The following is a 21,145-nucleotide window of genomic DNA, read 5'->3' on the forward strand; positions in this document are numbered from 1 at the left end:
GGTGAGTTTCATGCTTACAAAACCTGAAACTGTCACGCCCAGAGAGGCCAAAGCGTGGCTATTTCATGTTTTGCTGTAGTGGACGGGCGTGTCTATGTCCCACTTTGTGGTGATAGTGGGTCACAACATTTTCTCCTTATCATGTTAAAATAAAACATATGACTACGGTTTACTGTACAATCGAGCATCTGTGGGATGTACTGCAGAAGCAAGTTGGACCCACAGATACCCAACCTCGCAACCTAAAGGATCTGCTGCCAACGTCTTGGTTCCTGAAACAACAGGACACCTTCAGACGTCTGGTCGCGTCGATGCCTCCATTCACAGCTGTTTACCGGCATGAGGAGGAACACACAACATCAGGCAGGTGGTAGAAATGTTGTGTTTATGCAGAATTGCCCTCCAGTCCAACATGATGTAAGGAAGACAGTTGCGGCTGGGCTTTACATCAGTTCACCACATCCTTTATGTTCCCCATCTAATCTGTTTCTTTGTTGTTGGCTGAGTCCTCCACCCTTTCAATGTGCTGCCTATATAGTGTGATCGTCCTATGAAGCCGTTACATCCTGCACAACAACACAAAAGATGAAAGGACAGACAGCTGAAAAGGTTTCAGTTCAGAATCTTTATTGAAAGAGCCGGAGGGGAGCGACTGGAGCTGGTTAACTTTGGCATGGAAGCACCGACTGGATCACATTCTCCCTCACGTTGTTATAGCTGCAGAAGACGGATCTGTGAAGGAAGAAACCAGATAAAAAGAAACACGGTGAGACGTCGTAGCGGACAACCTCAATGAATATTTGATTTAAGTATCAGTTTTAATAACAATGTTTAAACAACAGTCCTCTGATTCAGACATTGGTACTGAGTCATAAATCATCGTATGCAGTAATACTTTGTATGCCGACAATCTGAGAAGCATTAACTCTGAAAATAAAAATAAATCCTAAAATAAAATGATTTTAATTCTTTCCCGAGTCACTATGTTTTGTTTTTTATTAATTAAACATGATGTCATCCCATCCCAGCGGCCTCACCACTAGAGGGCACTATAGTTCCATGCTGCTCCATGTTTAACTGCAGCTTGAGAACTACTGCAGTTCAATAACAGAAACTCGCTTCATCACTTCTCATGAAGATTTTACCTTCAGCTTTGGCTGCAGACCAAAACACACTCAACCATATCTTATCAGCTGATTCCTGATTTCTGTAAGACTTGTTTATGATCATATATAGACGCAGTACGTCTTTAAGGGATATCAAGGTTTGATGTTTTTACACATCACCAAATCCCAAATAAGAATTTTTAAATTTGTCTTTATGTCTCTATTGTAAAACTAACTCCAAACATTAAAGATGTCAGAGTGGAGGAGAACACCTGTCTGTTGTTTTAAATTAATAAACAACCAAAGGGTTAACTGCCCCCCCCCCCCCCCACACACACACACACACATCCTGTGACTCTCCATGAAACCACCAGAGGGGGCACTTCCCACATCAGCTGGATGAGTACAGAGGTGAAGCTCAGCAGGTAACACAAGAGACGCAGAAATTATTGTGAAAATTAACATCAGTAACTGATCAAATAATAACAAATATATTTAGAACAAATTCTATGATTTTGTTTTCCATCCGTTTGGTGGATGCAGTTTTAGTATGATATAAAGACCTAAAGACCTTAATCAGCTTTCATCAAAACGGGCTATTTTGATTTGTGTTTTTTGGTTTGTAATACAATTAAATTCTTTATGCTATGTTTTGCTTTTCTTAGTTCTTTTTTTCCAATAAAAACAGCCTCAAAGATTTTTATTTTATCGGTTGAACTTTCTGTTTACAGACAAATGCAACAGTTTGTTTTTCTCCATTACTGTGAAATAAATGTAATTTTTAATGTGTTATCTCTTTTTTTTTTATAAGATAAGGAAATAATTTACCATAACATCAACATGAAACATTTTCCATGATGGATAAACTATCTTGTATATGAATCTTTGCCTCTGGAGCAACAGGTCTAAAAAATGTCAAACTTTTGATCAGTGGATTGTTGTAGCGTTCTTACAACTACTGCTAATTTACATATAACTATAAACTTAGCTCTGTTTTCCATCCCTTCCCAGCTCCCTGTGGAGGGATGAAGCTGAGGGATGAAGCTACAACCTCAGTCGACTGAACGCCTCGATTACCTGTATTTGTTTCAAATTAAAAGCCCTCTTTGTTTAATATACAGTCCAGCTGCTTCCAGGGTTTTCACCTGGCCTTGGTTAACATATATCACAGCTCAAACAAACCAATGAAGTGTGTTTCAGATGGGTGTCGTGGCAAAATATTTATATTTTACATTATACCAACAAACTATCTCCTTATTTCCACCTTATTTCATTTTAAAGTGGCTTTACAAGCTGTACTTGTACAGGTTGGTGTGATTTTCTGCTATTTGATGTACGAGACATCTGACAAACTTACATCTTCTTGTCTTTCCCCCTCAGCAGCTCCACCTTGGAGGCACCGTACCGAGGCTTCAGGGGGTTAAAGATGTGGTTGTTCCACCGAAACTTCACCTCGGTCACCTCCCCGACGTCCACCTCAGCGTTGATCAGCAGGTCATACTTCCTCCCAGGACTCAACATACCCCTGTGGAACACGTCAAACATGATGATGTTCTGCTCATTCATAACATGCACTGCTCTACATGAAGCAGTACTTCATTTAAAGACTTTACACTCTCATTGCTGTTTCTACTGTTTTCCTTTTTTATGACTCACTCCAACCGACCAGATGTTGAAGTTATGTCTGACTAAACTTAATTTTGTATTGGTTACAACAGCTTTGTGTATCACAATTACCATGAAATTTGATTAGTGTGAATAAAAAGGCCGCAAGGAAAATGGAAAGGTGGATATTTGGTATTAATATTCAAACATCCTATGAGGCTCATTAGACTTAAGCACCATCTGTGGGAGCCAAATTACATGTATGTATGTTCCATCCATCCATCCATTATCAATTCAACCCGCTTCACCATGAACAGGGTCACGGGGGGCGGAGCCTATCCCAGCTCACATTGGACAGCTGGATGTATGTATGTTTAGCTTGGTAAATAAGGAGAGTCTGTATTCTGGTTATATAAACTGAGTTAAGTGGTTTGTTTGAACGAGTGAATTGATAGTAATTTGTAAGAATATTTATAATAATGTAAGAAGATACTACATACATGACTGTGGACTAACGTACAGGAGTAAAGCTGGAGTAATGGCTGAGGATCATCCGGCCACACCACCGTTCAACGTTTCAGCTTCATTTCACAGCTCATTGAAAAATGCTTCATTCCTCCTGAAAAGTGAGGAAATTAAAAGTGTTTTTCTCGTGTAGCTGCATGTCTTTGGTATGTGACGGAGGAAAGGAAGTGTGGAAAAAGATCAATTATTGCTTCTTCTACAAAGATTCTCCACAGATTTGTTGGTGTTCGAGTGAACAAAGTAAAAAGTGTAAGTCAGGTGCTGTAATACTAACTGCTGACCGTTTCCATGCTCTGTGCACGTCTAAGTGTGCACGTGGTTTGAATGCAACAGGATCAGCTTCCGAACCACCTCTGACCACGTCAACAAAACCTTCTCTGACAGCTGTTACTCTCCTCCCACTGCGGCGATACAACAATCTGCCCGATATGTGAACACACCACTCAACTCAAACAGAGAAGCAGCGATGCTGATGTTGAGAAAGCGATGTAACGTGGAGGAGTTACTTGTGAAGGTTTCTGCCTCCTTCTTCGTGTGCTGCATGGACCGAACAATGTGCAGTAATATTCTCACATGTGAAGCTGGAACTCTTTGGTGCTTTCATCGCCTCCGGTGAGCGCCACGTACATGAGGCCGAGGTTGGGCCAGCTGGGACCGTCCAGGGTTAATGTCACTTTGTAGCTGTAACCTAGAAAAGGACAGAAACAGGGCGCAGTGACAACTTAGTGTGATAATGATGCATGTTCAGTTATCACCACAGGGTGTGTTTAAAGATAGACAGACATCATCCAAGGTTCTGAAGCTCGGTTCCGGGTCGCTCTGCCCATCTTGGCAGATGTCCCCCAGTTAATCCAAAGACCGAGCGGGTGGAGGTGAGGTGGGGCGTCTGAAACCAGAAACCAGAAACCCACCTGTCCCTCAAAGCAGCCCCGCCCTCAGGAAATCCTCCCCCATAAAGTTGTCCTGGGAGGGGAAGTCAGCTAAAGACAAAACTGTTTTTTTGGACCAGGATATAAAAATGTTTCTGCTGTACAGTTGCTCATTTTAAAATGCAGTCTGTGGCTCTTCTGCTTTTCCTTCATTCAACAGCAGATGTTTCTGTTTCTTCATCCCACTTTAAAACCTTCTTTCTACCGACATGTTGTTGGTGTGAAAACCCTGAAAATCACTAAAGGAACAAATAAATGTCTTCCGCCGACGCGGTTTCAGGTTTGGTGTGAACTGTTTATGCACGAGTACATAAACTGATGTTTTCCACAGCTGTACGGGCTGTGTGGAGGATTTGATTTATTTCCACACACGTGGTTGATTGTATCTTAATTTCAGGAGTCTCTATACATATGAGCTCCACAGGGCAGCAGTTAGGCTTTTTAAAATGCAGTGAATGGGATTGATGGTAGACGTGTGATGGTAGAATCGGATCATCGGGGTGAGGGACGCCTCCTCGGGGGAAAGTCCCGAGTCAGTCTGTCCCTGGAGAGGGATACTGGCTGATGACATCATTCCTGGTCATTAATATGTCACTAACAACCTGTTATATTGGATACTTAAGAATGAATCTCATTATTTCCACTCAATACCTCAGCAGGGCCCGGTAGCACAGCCTGCAGTCTGGGGCTCCAAAAATGTTCAATGCAAACTCAAAAATCTTGAAAACTTCATTTTAAACCTCCAGATAAAAGTCACAGTTTCAGCATATTTCAAAAAGAGCTTTGTTTGGATGGAGGACAATGGGTTTGTGACTCTACTCCCAGTAGCAAAGGACATCAATGGAGAACGCTACTAGCTGATAGAAAACTATGTTATCCTTCAACGTGAAAACCTTAAATCTGTAAATACCAATTGTTAACTGAACACAAATAATACAAACATTTTCAGGGCTTCTTTCCAGTGAAATCTTACATTGACCTCTTCCAAGCTGTAAGTCGCTCTTCAGTTTTACCAGGACAGGAAGGGCGAGGTACTTACGGCCAAAGGGCTTTGAGTGGCCCGTGTTGAGGAAGTACTTTGTCTTTGAGTCTCTGTGGGTCACGGAGAACCTGTCAGCACGGTGGCCCATCAGAGGACATTGGCTGTCTGCACACGGGAAACACTTTCCCTGTGAAGACAAGGACACGCTGAGGTGTGAAGAACAAGCTCACCCCGTGAGTCGGAGAGTCTTTTGCTGTCAGGGAACAGTCGGGGAAAGTGACAAACATAAAAGACTTTTCCCACATGCTCCTTTAAAATACTGCAGATTGCCACCTTATAAATGTGTAGGTGGGGAATTGTGCAGGTTTTGCAGTGAGTTGTGCAGCTAGTCACTCCGGCTGCAGGAATAACAGCGGCGAGTGTTTACGAGGTGAACGACAAGGAGGTGTTGTCATCTCTCAACAGGCACATAGTCACATGAGGTCATTCTTGGCGCTCCCCGAGCCTCCTTTGATCGGGACATGTGTCCGAAGCGGGGATAAACTGTCATTAACGCCGACAGCTGCAGATACAAGCCTTCCCCACAGAAGACATGAGGGAAGCCCGTTTGCATGGGCCCGTCCGCCGCAGCAAAAATCCAATATTGCAGAATCAACTTCTGAAACCCAAGAAATGGTTAGCGGCCGTATCGGTGTCATAAAGCAGCAACAGGTGGCGGCCCCACGCACATGCTGGGCTGGTGGAGATGTGGCGCCCTTCCTCCTCCGGCCCTTCGTACGTCTGAGCCCATCTGACCGGCACCAGACACATTTTTAACTGAGGACATCAGATTCCTCCCAGAGCCCTCAGCTGTAGCCGCTGGGATCATCACAGACCCTCTGGGGGCTATTTTTATGTACAAATTCAGGCCCGTTACAACTTTTATCAAACTGGATCCATTGATGCACATTTTTACAATTCATCTCAAGACTTTTGCACGGACACTTGTGGCAATAATCTTTGACTTAAACTCATCAAACGTCTGCTAACATGTGTATTTACAGTAAGTGTGAAATCATTAGTGGATTTACTAACAGCTAGGTAGGTAGGTATTTACTTTATTAATCCCCGAGGGGAAATTTTTTAAATCTAAAAAAAAAAAAGCTAAATCACACAAGGAGATTTGATCACATAAATAGATAGAAGTAACATTAATGGGGTATTCTATGGAACCAACAACACACTGCTGACATGGCATTTTGGGGGAGAATTCACCTGTAAGAAACTTTTAGGAGTGAATCAGGATCCAGTTCTCGATGCTTCCATGTTGTTGACCAACTGCGAAGCATCTGGACAGAGCTGACCTTTGACCTGTTGAGGCTGTGATATCAGCCGCGCTGCACCATCCAGTTGGATGTAACTGTTCAGGTGGAGTATGATGGCTAGTGACAGCAGGATCTGCTGTAAGGACTTTAATGCGTTCAATGACCCGTGTTGTGATTTGGTGATATGTTTTTGGCTCCAGTAGCAACTCAACCAGCCCTTTTTTTTTTTATTTGTAGAAACATACCCTGCAGTTCAGTTCAAAAGTAACCTAGCAGAATACATTTACACCTTACGTTTGCTTTCTTAAGCATTTGCATACTTCTAAACTAATTTTGGGAACACTACCTGAGGGGCTGAGCATAAACTGACATGACACGTGTCACGTACATGAATTGGTAGAGCACATTTTGAGTCCCTATGTCTTTTTGAAAATGTGTTGAACCAAACTGAACATATTTTAGGTTTGTCATGCTAAAAATAATCCACTAGATGTCACTACGTCCTGAAATAACGAGCCTTTTCTGACGGCTTGCTCTCCAGAAGTCAGCAACAAAAACCGCAGTCTAGAAATAAAAACCTTTTTGTAAAGAGTTTTTCTGACACATAGTCTCAGAGAACTTTCTGATATCTGATTTCTTGTTACAATAAAACAAAGTCTGTTAAGGGTCAAACAGTTTTCTAATAACATGCACTGAAAATTTTTTAGATTTTGTCACTTTGTGGTAAAAGTATTGAAGCTAAGAAAATGTTACTAAAACTGATTACCACACAATAAAAAGCTTCTGATCATAAATATTGTTAATATGATAAATATAATTTTATTCCATGCTGCAATATTTTTATGAAAACTATTACGGGTAGTAATACTACAAATCTCCTGGGAACAAATGGACATGTAGGTATAGTAACATGTAACTAGCCTGATAGCATTCATTATTTGTATATTTGTTTGTTTGTTGTGTTTGTTTTTTTCTGTCAGAAATTCAAGGCAAACCAGCAAAGCTTTAAAGCATAAATAAAGTCTCACTTAAAAAGTATTAACAAATATAAAAACGTGTATCTTATCTCAAATATTCTATATCATATTCTATCTCAATTGTTTTGGTATTTGTTCTTGTATTTTGACTTTTACCATAAAGTGACTTCTCAATTGTTTTTAAGCCTATTTTAAAAACACACAAACTTTAGGGTCTATTAAAACATATTGACTGTTGTTAATAAAACTCCTGCAGGAACTGGAAATGATAAGAAACAAAATGTGTCTCAACAAGAACAAGGCAAACAATGTCAACTTTGCATCAAAGTGACATAAGTGACACTTCAAGACAACAGTCATCAACATTCATGAAGACTCCTTCATTTCCATGTCAGTTATATAAACTCCCCTCCAAGTATTTCAAGTCTCCTCCTGTTTGTTTCACTTGTTCTCTTTATCTTACAAACTGTTGCTCTCCTCACTTTACAGATAAACATTTCACATACGAAACCTTAAAGTTCCACTTCAGCCAGTTCAGAAACTATAAGACTACTTTTGTGTCGGTGCACCTGTAATAATAAATTGACTTGTGAGAGTTGAGTTCAGTATATTCAACTGATTAAAGTGTTGCACTTAATACAAGTAAACATTTGTAAGGAAGGTTTGTATGTTTTACATTCTTCCTCCTCAAGTAAACTCATTGCAAGTTGTAAAAAAGAAATCAATAAAAGTAAAAAAAAAAAACCTACTATTCAAAAACATTTCATATTCCTTGCTGATATATTGTTTGAATTACTACAGTAAATTGATCTGGGCTAAAGAGAGAAGTCATTAAAGTTCTCTTCCAAAGAATTTAGATGTATTTTAACCCACTGACTTCAAACACAACCTCCAGAGATGGCATTCGAGCGACTAGAGGTCAGTGGAGGTCGTTGATCCCAATACTTACATCAGCAAAGCTCGTTTTGTCACTGCAGGGGAATCCGACGAAGCCCTGAGATTTAACAACGCTCTCGATGTAGTACTCGTAGGCTCGGGCGTGGTTACAGGCGTCGAACTTTGAGGTACCTGAGAACAGATCGGATCAGATGACAGGAAGCAGAGGAGGAAGGACGACTTGGTGTTAGAAGAGGAAGAAGTACAGACGTGAATGCAGATTGCAGTCGTTCATGTCAAAAAGCAAAGTCTGAACTAATGACTCTGACTGGAAATATTGGAAGATCAAGAAGTATTTTATGTTTAAAACTATCAGGAAATCCTCTGCATTGGTTTTTAAAATGAGCACCGACAAAAACTAGTCAGGAAGAAGTTAGAGAAAGTAATGTAATAATAATGATGATGATGATGGTAGTCAGAATGTGAGCCGTGTTGTTAGTGGTGGTGGTGGGTGGAGGAGGGGGGGAGGGTTAGGGGGGGGGGGGGCAGATATGGAAAGAGGTCAAAGTTTATTTTGTTTTCTCCTCCAGTACACAGCGAACACCAGGCACTCCCGGACCTCCAGCTATGCAGCCCCGGCTCCCACTCTCCCTCTCTTATCTATAGGATCAAAAGGGGCCAATTCAGCTGTGACAACCCCCCCCCCCCCCCTCATCCCTCACCCCCCCCATCTCCCCTCCAGACCCAGGCATGGAACCAATGCTGCCACTTGAGCCTTGCAACTCAGCGGCACATTTCAGAAGAAGGTCGTTATCCTCCCTTTCAGAAAAGATCTGCTCAGATCGGTCCAGCAGGAAAAACTGGACCTGGACTTCCTTCATAAGGTTTCCATAGGGACCAGAACTCCAGTACTCCAATACTCCAGTACTCCAGTACTCCAGTACCCAAGTACTCCAGTACTCCAGTACTTCAGTACTCAAGTACTCCAGTACCCCAGTACTCCAATACTCCAGTACTCCAATACTCCAATACTCCAGTACTCCGGTACTCCAATACCACAATACTCCAGTACTCCAGTACTCTAGTAATCCAGTACTCCAGTACTCCAATACTCCAGTACTCCAGTACTCCAGTACTCCAATACTCCAATACTACAGTACTTCAATACTCAAGTACTCCAGTACTCCAGTACTCCAATACTCCAGTACTCCAGTACTCTAATACTCCAGTACTCCAGTACTCCAGTACTCCAATACCCCAGTACTCCAGTACTCCCATACTCCAGTACTCCAATACTCCAGTACTCCAGTACTCCAGTACTCCAGTACTGCAATACTCCAATACTCCAGTACTCCAATACTCTAGTAATCCAGTACTCCAATACTCCAGTACTGCAATACTCCAGTACTCCAATACCCCAGTACTCCAGTACTCCCATACTCCAGTACTCCAATACTCCAATACTCCAATACTCCAATACTCCAGTACTCCAGTACTCCGGTACGCCAATACCACAATACTCCAGTACTCCAGTACTCCAGTACTCTGGCAATCCAGTACTCCAGTACTCCAATACTCCAGTACTCCAGTACTCCAGTACTCCAATACTCCAATACTACAGTACTACAGTACTCTAATACTCTAATACTCCAGTACTCCAGTACTCCAGTACTCCAATACCCCAGTACTCCAGTACTCCCATACTCCAGTACTCCAATACTCCAATACTCCAGTACTCCAGTACTGCAATACTCCAATACTCCAGTACTCCAATACTCTAGTAATCCAGTACTCCAGTACTCCAGTACTCCAATACTCCAATACGCCAATACTCCAGTACCCCAGTACTCTAGTAATCCAGTACTCCAGTACTCCAATACTCTAACACTCCAGTACTCCAGTACTCCAATACTCCAGTACTCCAGTACTCCAGTACTCCAACACTCCAGTACTCCAGTACTCCAGTACTGCAATACTCCAATACTCCAGTACTCCAATACTCTAGTAACCCAGTACTCCAGTACTCCAGTACTGCAATACTCCAGTACTCCAATACTCTAATACTCCAGTACTCCAGTACTCCAATACTCCAATACTCCAATACTCCAATACTCCAGTACTCTAGTAATCCAGTACTCCAGTACTCCAATACTTCAATACTCCAGTACTCCAGTACTCCAGTACTCTAGTAATCCAGTACTCCAGTACTCCAGTACTCCACTACTGCAATACTCCAGTACTCCAATACTCTAATACTCCAGTACTCCAGTACTCCAATACTCCAACACTCCAGTACTCCAGTACTCTAATACTCCAGTACTCCAGTACTCCAGTACTCCAATACCCCAGTACTCCAGTACTCCCATACTCCAGTACTCCAATACTCCAATACTCCAGTACTCCAGTACTGCAATACTCCAATACTCCAGTACTCCAATACTCTAGTAATCCAGTACTCCAGTACTCCAGTACTCCAATACTCCAATACGCCAATACTCCAGTACCCCAGTACTCTAGTAATCCAGTACTCCAGTACTCCAATACTCTAACACTCCAGTACTCCAGTACTCCAATACTCCAGTACTCCATTACTCCAGTACTCCAACACTCCAGTACTCCAGTACTCCAGTACTGCAATACTCCAATACTCCAGTACTCCAATACTCTAGTAACCCAGTACTCCAGTACTCCAGTACTGCAATACTCCAGTACTCCAATACTCTAATACTCCAGTACTCCAGTACTCCAATACTCCAATACTCCAATACTCCAATACTCCAGTACTCTAGTAATCCAGTACTCCAGTACTCCAATACTTCAATACTCCAGTACTCCAGTACTCCAGTACTCTAGTAATCCAGTACTCCAGTACTCCAGTACTCCACTACTGCAATACTCCAGTACTCCAATACTCTAATACTCCAGTACTCCAGTACTCCAATACTCCAACACTCCAGTACTCCAGTACTCCAATACTCCAGTATTCCAGTACTCCAGTACGTGTGACACGTTTCCTGAGATGTTGGACTGGAATCATCCATCTTTGTTGGGAGGTGGTTGTATTTCTAACAGCAGCTTGTATATTGAACCAGCATTAACTATTTGCCAAATACAGCAGCTGATTGGTTGACAGGAAAACCGCGATTAAATCAGATTGTTTTTCTGCTTCGTGCTGTGGTTTCTCACCCTGCCAGATGTTGTCCAGGTCTGAGGGCTTTCCTCTGTTGGCAGAGCAGCCGGGCATCAGTTCTCCTCCGTTGGGGTAGAAGTCGATGTGACCCACCGTCTCCGACATGCCCAGACCTGAAGGGACGAAAACAAAGATTGTAGAAAGTAACGTGAAGACACTGTGCGAACTCTCGTGACCGTCAGTGACGTGTACCGAGTTTGGAGTCAAAGGGAAGTCCGTCGGTGTGAATGACGTCCACAAAGGTGGCGTCGCTAGTGTCCAGACGAACGGAGGCGTCGGTGTCCTGGAAGTAAGGTTCAGTTGGGTCCAGTCCTGAACAGAGAAGAACAGCCAATCACAACCATAGGACCTGAAGTCTGTCTGATCCTGGAACTGCTTTCTACCAGCTTCAGCATCGTCCTCCAGGAGGACAGACTCCCAGAGAGTCTCTTCAGCTCTAGATGCTGCAGATTAAAAATGTTTGACAAAACAAAAGGGTGATGCAGAGATGACATAATAATACATCTGATACTTTAATCATTTTTAAACACATCATTAGATGTGATCATGTAACATAAACTTCTTATGTTCATATAAATAAAACTTGTTAGGACCGGCACAGACTTGTCAGAAAGGAACTGAATCTATGAGTGAATATTTACAGTATTATACATTAATGTATAAATGTATGAAACTGTAAGCTCGGTATTTATGAGAATTTATGGTTTTATCAATATTGGGCCGGTCTCAATGAAAGTCATGATAAAAGTCAATCATTTTACTTTACTATTATCAGACATCAGTTCAAGTCCAGTTTCACAATCTGTGATAGTAAAAATATTGTTCTTAATGTTAAAAAAAAAAAAATAAAAAAAATAAAAAAAAAAAGTCTAGCATTATTCATATGAAATAATCAAAACTTTTAACAAAACTGCACTTTTAATGTAAACTTTAAAAGCACCTGTTTTGGTCCGTTGTGCTGCAGCAGCTCACCTGTGATGCGAGCGAGGCCGGGGATCCTGCTGCCCGTCTCTCCTGCAGCATGAGCTCCCAGACTGTGTCCGATAATCCTGAACTTATCGGCGGTCTGTTTGAAGTGACCCTGAAACGTACAGACTGTACGTTAACAGTAGAGGTACGGTATCGAGCAGACATCCTGTCAGCCTCCAGCTGTGGTCTGTCTGGGCCTCATTAACCCCTCGGTTATTTTATTTTAAAGTTATTCTGTGTTTACACTTCTACTCAGCAGTAATATGAAGACACTTCACAGACAACATAATGTAGTCTGTATAGGAGGATGTTTGTACACTCTGCTTCATATACATCCGTTTTGAAAATCCTTTGACCATTTGTCTCTTGAGATTATCAAAATATCGAATTCATTGTTTGCATATTTCTTTAAAAGGAAAATGTGTCTGTATTGTGTCTTCAGGTGCCTTTCGTCTGTACAAAAACAATAATCATGTGAGTTTATTGACTGTCACACTGTGTGAGTTTGGTGTAAAAACTCTTGAGGTTGTCAGATTGTGATGAAATCCTGATAAATCATGAAGAGATCAGAATGAACCACGTTGAAACTCTGCAGGATTTTCTTCCCGAGTTAAACTAACTTTTTCTTTCTTTCCTGTATCAGTCAGTGTTTTCTGCACCATTTCTAAACCTCGTGAGACTTTTGTGTACATTTCTGATAGTGTCTGAATTTAGTTTGATCACCTAAAGATACCTTTACTTGGAGTGAGAAGAGAATAGATAGCAGGTATCACTTTTATCTTTCTATGTTTACTACAAAGTTTAGTGCAGGATGTGTTTAACCTGGTGTAGCAGAGTTAGCTGTCAGAAGAAGAGTATCTTCTGTACAAAAGGTGGATTTTATGTTGCGGGTGTAATTCATGTAGTCCACCAGTGTCAGACAGGGAGTCTTTACCATGAGGAAGGTGGTCATGTGAGCCACCTGGGCAGCCACCAGCCGGGCGTTATTGGCAGCCTGAGTGTACCGAGTCTTCACTCCGTTCTTCCACTCCACTGCAATGCAGTTCACATTCTCCCACTGCAATATGGCCTACACACACACACACACACACACACACACACACACAGCTATAAGTTCTCCAACACACATTTAATGAAGCAGTATTTGTAGCTGTTGGAGACATGTTAGGTAATAAAATTCCTCTGGACCGTAAGAAGTTGTATTTTGGTTTTGAACAGAAGAAGCTAATAGGTGACATCCATCCATTATCTCCACCCGCTTTATCCTGAACAGGGTCACAGGGGGGCGGAGTCTATCCCAGCTCACATTGGGTGAAGGCGGGGTTCACCTGGACAGGTCACCAGTCCATCACAGGGACACATAGAGACAGACAGAAACAAAGACCGTTCACGCTCTCATTCACACCTCAGGGACATTTGTAGAACCACCAGTTAACCTGAGGTTCATGTTTCTGGATGGTGGGAGGAAGCTGGAGAACCGAGAGAACCCACGCAGGCACATGGAGAACATGCAGACTCACACAGGAAGGCCCGGATTCAAACCCAGAACCTTTTTACTGTGAGGTGACAATGCTAACCACTGCACCACTGTGCCACCCATAAAAGGTGACATGTTTCACTGTAAAACTATAGATGCCTGCAAATAAAGTGATAAATAAAAACTGGTAGGAGGGAAAAAAAGATCCAAAGGATAGACACACGAAATGATGTATTCACTGAGGAATAAGAGAGACTTTGTCTTCTTCTCACTGGGTTCTTCCCATTTAACATTTCTTGGAGGAACATCCGTGGTTGGGTTGTAAAATGTTCCCTCTTACCTTACACATCTGCTGCGGCCAGTCCTCGTCTCCTTTTAACAAATACCCAGGAATGATGAAGCGAGTTTGTCTCCTCCCGCTGTAGTTGGATATCTGGATGGTTTGATCAGCCTTGATCTCCTGAGGGTTTCATTAGAGCATCGACATCTTCAAGGACTGGTTCAACATGTTTCAATACTTATGTTTAAAGTGTTTCATGTAATTGCTCATTGTGTTCATACTTCCTGTAAAGAGATGAGAAACTCTCATTCTGAGCTTCAGAAGTTTGAGTTAAATTCATCTTTAGCAGGTTAGAAAGTGAGCAGAGAAGTCTGGTCAAATAAAAATAGATGAATCCTTCCAATATACTGTTTAGTGTATCTTAAGGTATAAATGTTTCAGACAGTTAAGTTGTGGATAAACACCTGAATTAGTTACTTGAAGGTCTAAATTGTTCAATATCTGATAGTGAATGAAACACAGGTATCACGTAGAAATGAAACAGTAGATGAAACAAAAAGCTAAAACAACATGACAAAAAACAAATGTAAAAGTGGTGAAATATGAGTTTCTGTCACTGCAAGTGTGACTGCAAATCTGACAGAAACCTAAAAACTGAGAATTCAACTGGATAAAAAATATTATACCAAAAACACTTTTATCTAATCAATAGTTTTAAAACACAACAGGTGGTATCAGTGCAGTTGATCTGAGGGGTTGTGGGGGCTTCATCATTAAAACAGACTGGTGGAGATTCCATCTGAACTTAAGAATGAAGTTTGCACAGATGTTGTCCCACATGACTTTAGAGAGATCTCTTCATGGGTGAACAACAACCCTTCGAACACCCTTCAGCTTGTTATTGTCGTGGATGTGCTCTTGGTTTTAACATCACATCATTGGTGACACAGCGGTGTTATGTAAGCTGGACCTCCTCCTTGCCTGATAGTAGCGATTCTTCTGGGTGAAGAGCAGTAAGCGGGTGCCGATCTGCTCGGGGGTCCAGGGCAGGGCGGAGGCCGGTCTCTGGGCAGTGCCCCCCCACGGAGGCTGGTCGTGGAAGCAGCCCAGCTCATCATAGCAGACCTCGAACGCTGTGGAGGAGACAACTCCAGATTAAACCCAGCCACCCTCGTGCTGTTTACATGTTACATAACAGCAGCTGAGATGAAATATATTGAAAAACATGAAGATTTCTAGGTTGAAAACCTCTTTTATGGAACAGTTCTAGCGAAGTAGAACTGGTAAAGAAGTTCGCTAGATAATAAAATTCTTACTATCAGGGAGAGAATCGGGCCGACCCTTCCTGCCACCATCACTGATGTGATGTTAAGTACAGCAGCCCTGAAAGCAACTGTAGGACCAGATGTAAACTTGGAACATTTCTCTCCTGTTGAGCTCTCTGAGTTAACTAGAATTATTTCTTCATCTGGATCCTCTAGCTGTCTGTTAGATCTCATCCCAACTAAACTTTTAAAGGAAGTCTTCCCTTTAATTAATACTTCCATATTAGATCAGATCAACCTATCTATTGTAACCGGCTATGTACCGCAGGCTTTTAAAGTGGCTGTAATTAAACCTTTACTTAAAAAGACGACTCTTGATCAGCTGTTTTAGGAAACTACAGACCAATTTACAACCTGACGTTTATTTCTAAAATCCTTGAAAAAGTTGTTTCAAATCAACTTTGTGATCATTTACAAAGGAATGATCTGTTTGAAGATGTTCAGTCTTTAGAGTTCATCATAGCACAGAAACAGCTCTGGTGAAAGTTACTAACAACCTTTTATTAGCCTCAGATAATGGACTCGTCTCTGTACTTGTTCTTCTGGACCTCAGTGCTGCTTTTGATACGATTGATCATACGATCTTATTACAGAGATTAGAAGACGTTACGAGGATTAAAGGAACTGCATTAGACTGGTTCAAATCCTACTTATCAGATAGATTCCAGTTTGTCCATGTCAACAATGAGTCTTCCAGACAAACAAGAGTTAGTTATGGAGTTCCACAGGGCTCAGTGTTAGGCCCAATACTTTTTACTTTGTACATGCTTCCATTAGGAGATGTCATCAGGAAGCACTGCATCAACTTCCATTGTTATGCAGATGACACTCAGCTATATCTTTCTATAAAACCAGATGAAACTAATCAGTTAGTAAAACTTGAAGCCTGTCTAAAAGACATAAAGGCCTGGATGACCAAAAACTTCCTGCTTCTAAATTCAGACAAAACTGAAGTTCTTGTACTTGGTCCTAAACACCTCAGAAACTCTTTCTGTAATCACTTAGTTACTCTAGATGATGTTGTCTTGGCCTCCAGCAAAACTGTGAGGAACCTTGGAGTCATCTTTGATGAGGATTTGTCCTTTAGACACCATATAAAGCAAATCTCCAGAACTGCCTTCTTCCATCTACGTAATATTAATAAAATCAGGAAAATCCTTCCTCAGCGTGACGCAGAAAAACTCATTCATGTGTTTGTTACTTCTAGACTAGATTATTGTAATTCCTTGTTGTTAGGATGTCCAAATTACTCATTAAAAACCTGCAGCTGATCCAAAATGCTGCAGCAAGAGTACTGACGGGATTTATCAAGAGAGATCATATTTCTCCAGTTTTATCTTCTCTTCACTGGCTTCCTGTTAAATCAAGAATAGAATTTAAAATTCTCTTGATGACTTACAAAGCTCTACATGACCAGGCTCCATCATATCTTAGAGATCTTATAGAACCATATAATCCTAGCAGAGCACTTCTCTCTCAGTACGCTGGTCTACTTGTGGTTCTAGAGTTTCCAGAAGTAGAATGGGAGGCGGAGCTTCAGTGTTCAGGCTCCTCCCCTGTGGAACCAGCTCCCAGTTTGTGTTGGAGGGGCAGAAACCCTCTCTGGCTTTAAGATTAGACTCAAAACGTTCCTTCTTGATAAAGCCTATAGTTAGGGCTGGCTCAGGTAGACCTGAACCAACCCTTAGTTATGCTGTTATAGGCCGAGGCTGCTGGAGGACCTCGTTACATGCTGATCTTCTTTTCTTTCCTCCTACTCTTTAACTGACTCATACCTCACCATCTTCTTCTCTCCCATAGTTTCTTCTTATTATCTGTTGTCTCCATTCAGTTCCTTCACTCGTCTAGTTTCTGTTCTTTATTTTCCAGATGTCCCGTCATGGAGCTGCATGTCTCTGCTCTGTGATTGTCGTCTCCACCAACAGTTCTTCTCTTCTATCTCTATGCTGTCCTTTTCACTCTCTGCTCTCCTCTCACCCCAACCGGTCGAGGCAGATGGCCGCCCTCCTCTGATCCTGGTTCTGTTAACAGATGCTCCGCCCACCTCTGAACCTGGTTCTGTTAACAGAAGCTCCGCCCACCTCTGATCCTGGTCCTGTTAACAGATGCTCCGCCCACCTCTGATCCTGGTTCTGTTAACAGATGCTCTGCCCACCTCTGAACCTGGTTCTGTTAACAGAAGCTCCGCCCACCTCTGATCCTGGTCCTGTTAACAGATGCTCCGCCCACCTCTGATCCTGGTTCTGTTAACAGATGCTCCGCCCACCTCTGAACCTGGTTCTGTTAACAGATGCTCCCGCCCACCTCTGATCCTGGTTCTGTTAACAGATGCTCCGCCCACCTCTGATCCTGGTTCTGTCAGAGGCTTCTTCCTGTTAAAGGGAGTTTTTCTTCCCTCTGTTGGAGGTTTTTCTCCCTTAAAGAGGAGTTTTTCCCTCCTAGCTTATGTGGGAATTGTTGAATTGTTGAATTATTGAATTGTTGAATTGTTGGTGTCTCGGTATAATATTGCAAAGTCTTGCTTTAAGGACTTTAATGTGTTAAGTGCCATGAAATAACCTATGTGGTAATTTGGCGCTATATAAATAAAGTTGAATTGAATTGAATTGAGTTCAATTCACAAGACATTTATAGTATTGCATTTGACTTGTTCAGTCTTTCAGAACTTATGTCTGAATATGTCATTCATATAGTTTTGATGAAGAACATTGAACAAGCTGATGAACAGTTAATAATTCTGTCAGCAATATAATGAGTTTAAAAAAGTTCAAACTGAGTAGAAACAAATCAATACATTGTGTTCCACTTTCAGAAGACCAACACCTCCACGTTGACTCAACTGGTTCTTAGTGAAACTAAAATCTCAACTTACCACATGATGCACCGATGAGAAAGTAAACCAAACCCAAACTCCATATCAGTGGCATCTGTTGAAAATAAAGTCCCATCATAAATTCTGATTGTACAGAAGTAAAACAAAGATGTTAAAGGGGATGCTGCTGTCCACTCACCTTGAGGCCAGACAGGAAGGTCCTGAATTCAGTCTGGTTCGGCTTTAAATACTGCAGCCAGCTGCTTGTTGTCCACGTCGGAGTGGGAAAACACACAGCTGACAGATAGGAAGATATGTTGAGAGTGGTAGAAAAACAGGCCACTTATTATAACACACTTCATATGTACGTGATGCTTCGATGTGCAGACACCAGAGCTTTTCCAGGTAAAGATGATGTCTGCAGCAATGTAACAAAGAGTCAAATTAACTTCAGCTCAAATTTATCATCTTCTCAGTTATTGAAGAGAGTTTAACTGGATTTTACGTAGATGACATTCATTTGTAGGAGGTTGATTCAAAATTATTTATATTTTATAGAGACAAATCACAACATCTGCAATCTCAGGGCCCACTAAGGTTTAAGACCTTATAAGAAAACCAACAATTCCCTCTTTTTGATTTTTTTTTTTAATTTAATTTATTTTGCACAAATTTAAAGAGTTTACAAGATAAAAAAAAAAAAAAAAAAAAAAAATTGTGCAATGCAGGAAGAGGCAAAAACAACAACCCGAAGCCTCCATCCGATAATGTTAAAAGTTCACAAAGTTATAGAAAATACCAAGTTTACATACAGACATAATATTGCTACATAAAAAATAAATAACAACAACATGTATAACGATCACAGTAACGACAATAAAGTCAATATAAAAGCAAAAGGATATGAGTCTGGTGATGGATGAGAGAGGATGTCTGTATGTTGCCGTTACAAAACAGCAGTTAGTTTTTAAAGATGCTGTAAAGTAGAAATGAAAATGAGTTTTAAGTTCATCACACCACAGAAGTATGGGTTGTTAACTACCCATCCAAATTTCAATGAAAAAAAACAGACAAGTTTGTTAAATTAGGCTTTGAAATAGTGAGAAAATCATCAGTCTTCTCTGCTCTGAGACTGGGGGGGCGTGTCCTGAAGGAGCTGAAGCTCCGCCCCCTCGCTGGAAGGTGTTCAGTGTTCTGTAGGACAGTCCTGTGGCTGCAGTTCTTTTCCCCACTAAGCGGTCCGTCTGACATCCAACCTCTTGGTGACTTTATGCATGATGTCCCACTGGTACTCTGTCTGTCTGGTGGACGGAGCAGCCTGCTTTGGGAAAACAATACAATCAGAATTTATTTGTCCAATGACTGAAATATACAGATGCATATAAATGAAGCTTATAATGAATGACGAGTTGATTTAGTTCTATAAGGACTGCAACATGAATAATGCTGCATTACATCACATCAGTTCATTACATCACATCAATTCATTACATCACGTCAATTCATTACATCACGCGTCAATTCATTACATCACATCAATTAATTACATCACATCAATTCATTACATCACATCAATTCATTACATTACGTCAATTCATTACATCAATTCATTACATCACACGTCAATTCATTACATCACATCAATTCATTACATCACACGTCAATTCATTACATCACGTCAATTCATTACATCAATTCAATTCATTACATTACATCAATTCATTACATCACACGTCAATTCATTACATCACGTCAATTCATTACATCACATCAATTCATCACATCACGTCAATTCATTACATCACACGTCAATTCATTACATCACATCAATTAATTACATCACCTCAATTCATTACATCACGTCAATTCATTACATCAATTCAATTCATTACATTACATCAATTCATTACATCACACGTCAATTCATTACATCACATCAATTCATTACATCACATCAATTCATTACATCACATCAATTCATTACATCACACGTCAATTCATTACATCACATCAATTCATTACATCACATCAATTCATTACATCACATCAATTCATTACATCACGTCAATTCATTACATCAATTCATTACATCACACGTCAATTCATTACATCACATCAATTCATTACATCACGTCAATTCATTACATCAATTCATTACATCACACGTCAATTCATTACATCACACGTCAATTCATTGCATCACAACAATTCATTACATCACATCAATTCATTACATCACGTCAATTCATTACATCACACGTCAATTCATTACATCACATCAATTCATTACATCACATCAATTCATTACATTACATCAATTCATTACATCACACGTCAATTCATTACATCACATCAATTAATTACATCACATCAATTCATTACATCACGTCAATTCATTACATCACATCAATTCATTACATCACGTCAATTCATTACATCAATTCATTACATCACACGTCAATTCATTGCATCACAACAATTCATTACATCACATCAATTCATTACATCACGTCAATTCATTACATCACACGTCAATTCATTGCATCACAACAATTCATTACATCACATCAATTCATTACATCACGTCAATTCATTACATCACACGTCAATTCATTACATCACGTCAATTCATTACATCACATCAATTCATTACATCACGTCAATTCATTACATCACACGTCAATTCATTACATCACGTCAATTCATTACATCACATCAATTCATTACATCACGTCAATTCATTACATCACACGTCAATACATTACATCACATCAATTCATTACATCAC

The 21,145-nt window shown here is 40.8% G+C and overlaps 1 protein-coding gene across 1 annotated transcript; it reads right to left on the reverse strand.

The window, feature by feature from the left end:
- Nucleotides 1-648: 648 nt before the first annotated feature.
- Nucleotides 649-18,472, reverse strand: LOC138213531 (inactive pancreatic lipase-related protein 1-like). The gene is made up of 12 exons (XM_069174694.1): nucleotides 18,418-18,472; nucleotides 15,202-15,353; nucleotides 14,281-14,400; nucleotides 13,398-13,532; nucleotides 12,467-12,575; nucleotides 11,687-11,806; nucleotides 11,491-11,607; nucleotides 8,378-8,496; nucleotides 5,205-5,334; nucleotides 3,810-3,924; nucleotides 2,464-2,631; nucleotides 649-732 (listed from the first exon to the last, which is right to left on the reverse strand). The coding sequence occupies exons 1-12, from the start codon at nucleotides 18,470-18,472 to the stop codon at nucleotides 663-665; spliced, it is 1,410 nt and encodes a 469-aa protein (XP_069030795.1). The 3' UTR covers nucleotides 649-662.
- Between the last annotated feature and the right edge of the window lie 2,673 nt (nucleotides 18,473-21,145).

Source organism: Embiotoca jacksoni, unplaced genomic scaffold (genome assembly GCF_022577435.1).
Source record: "Embiotoca jacksoni isolate LCO1_2020_lvr unplaced genomic scaffold, fEmbJac1.0.p SCAF_60, whole genome shotgun sequence".
In the NCBI taxonomy this organism is placed as follows: domain Eukaryota; kingdom Metazoa; phylum Chordata; class Actinopteri; family Embiotocidae; genus Embiotoca; species Embiotoca jacksoni.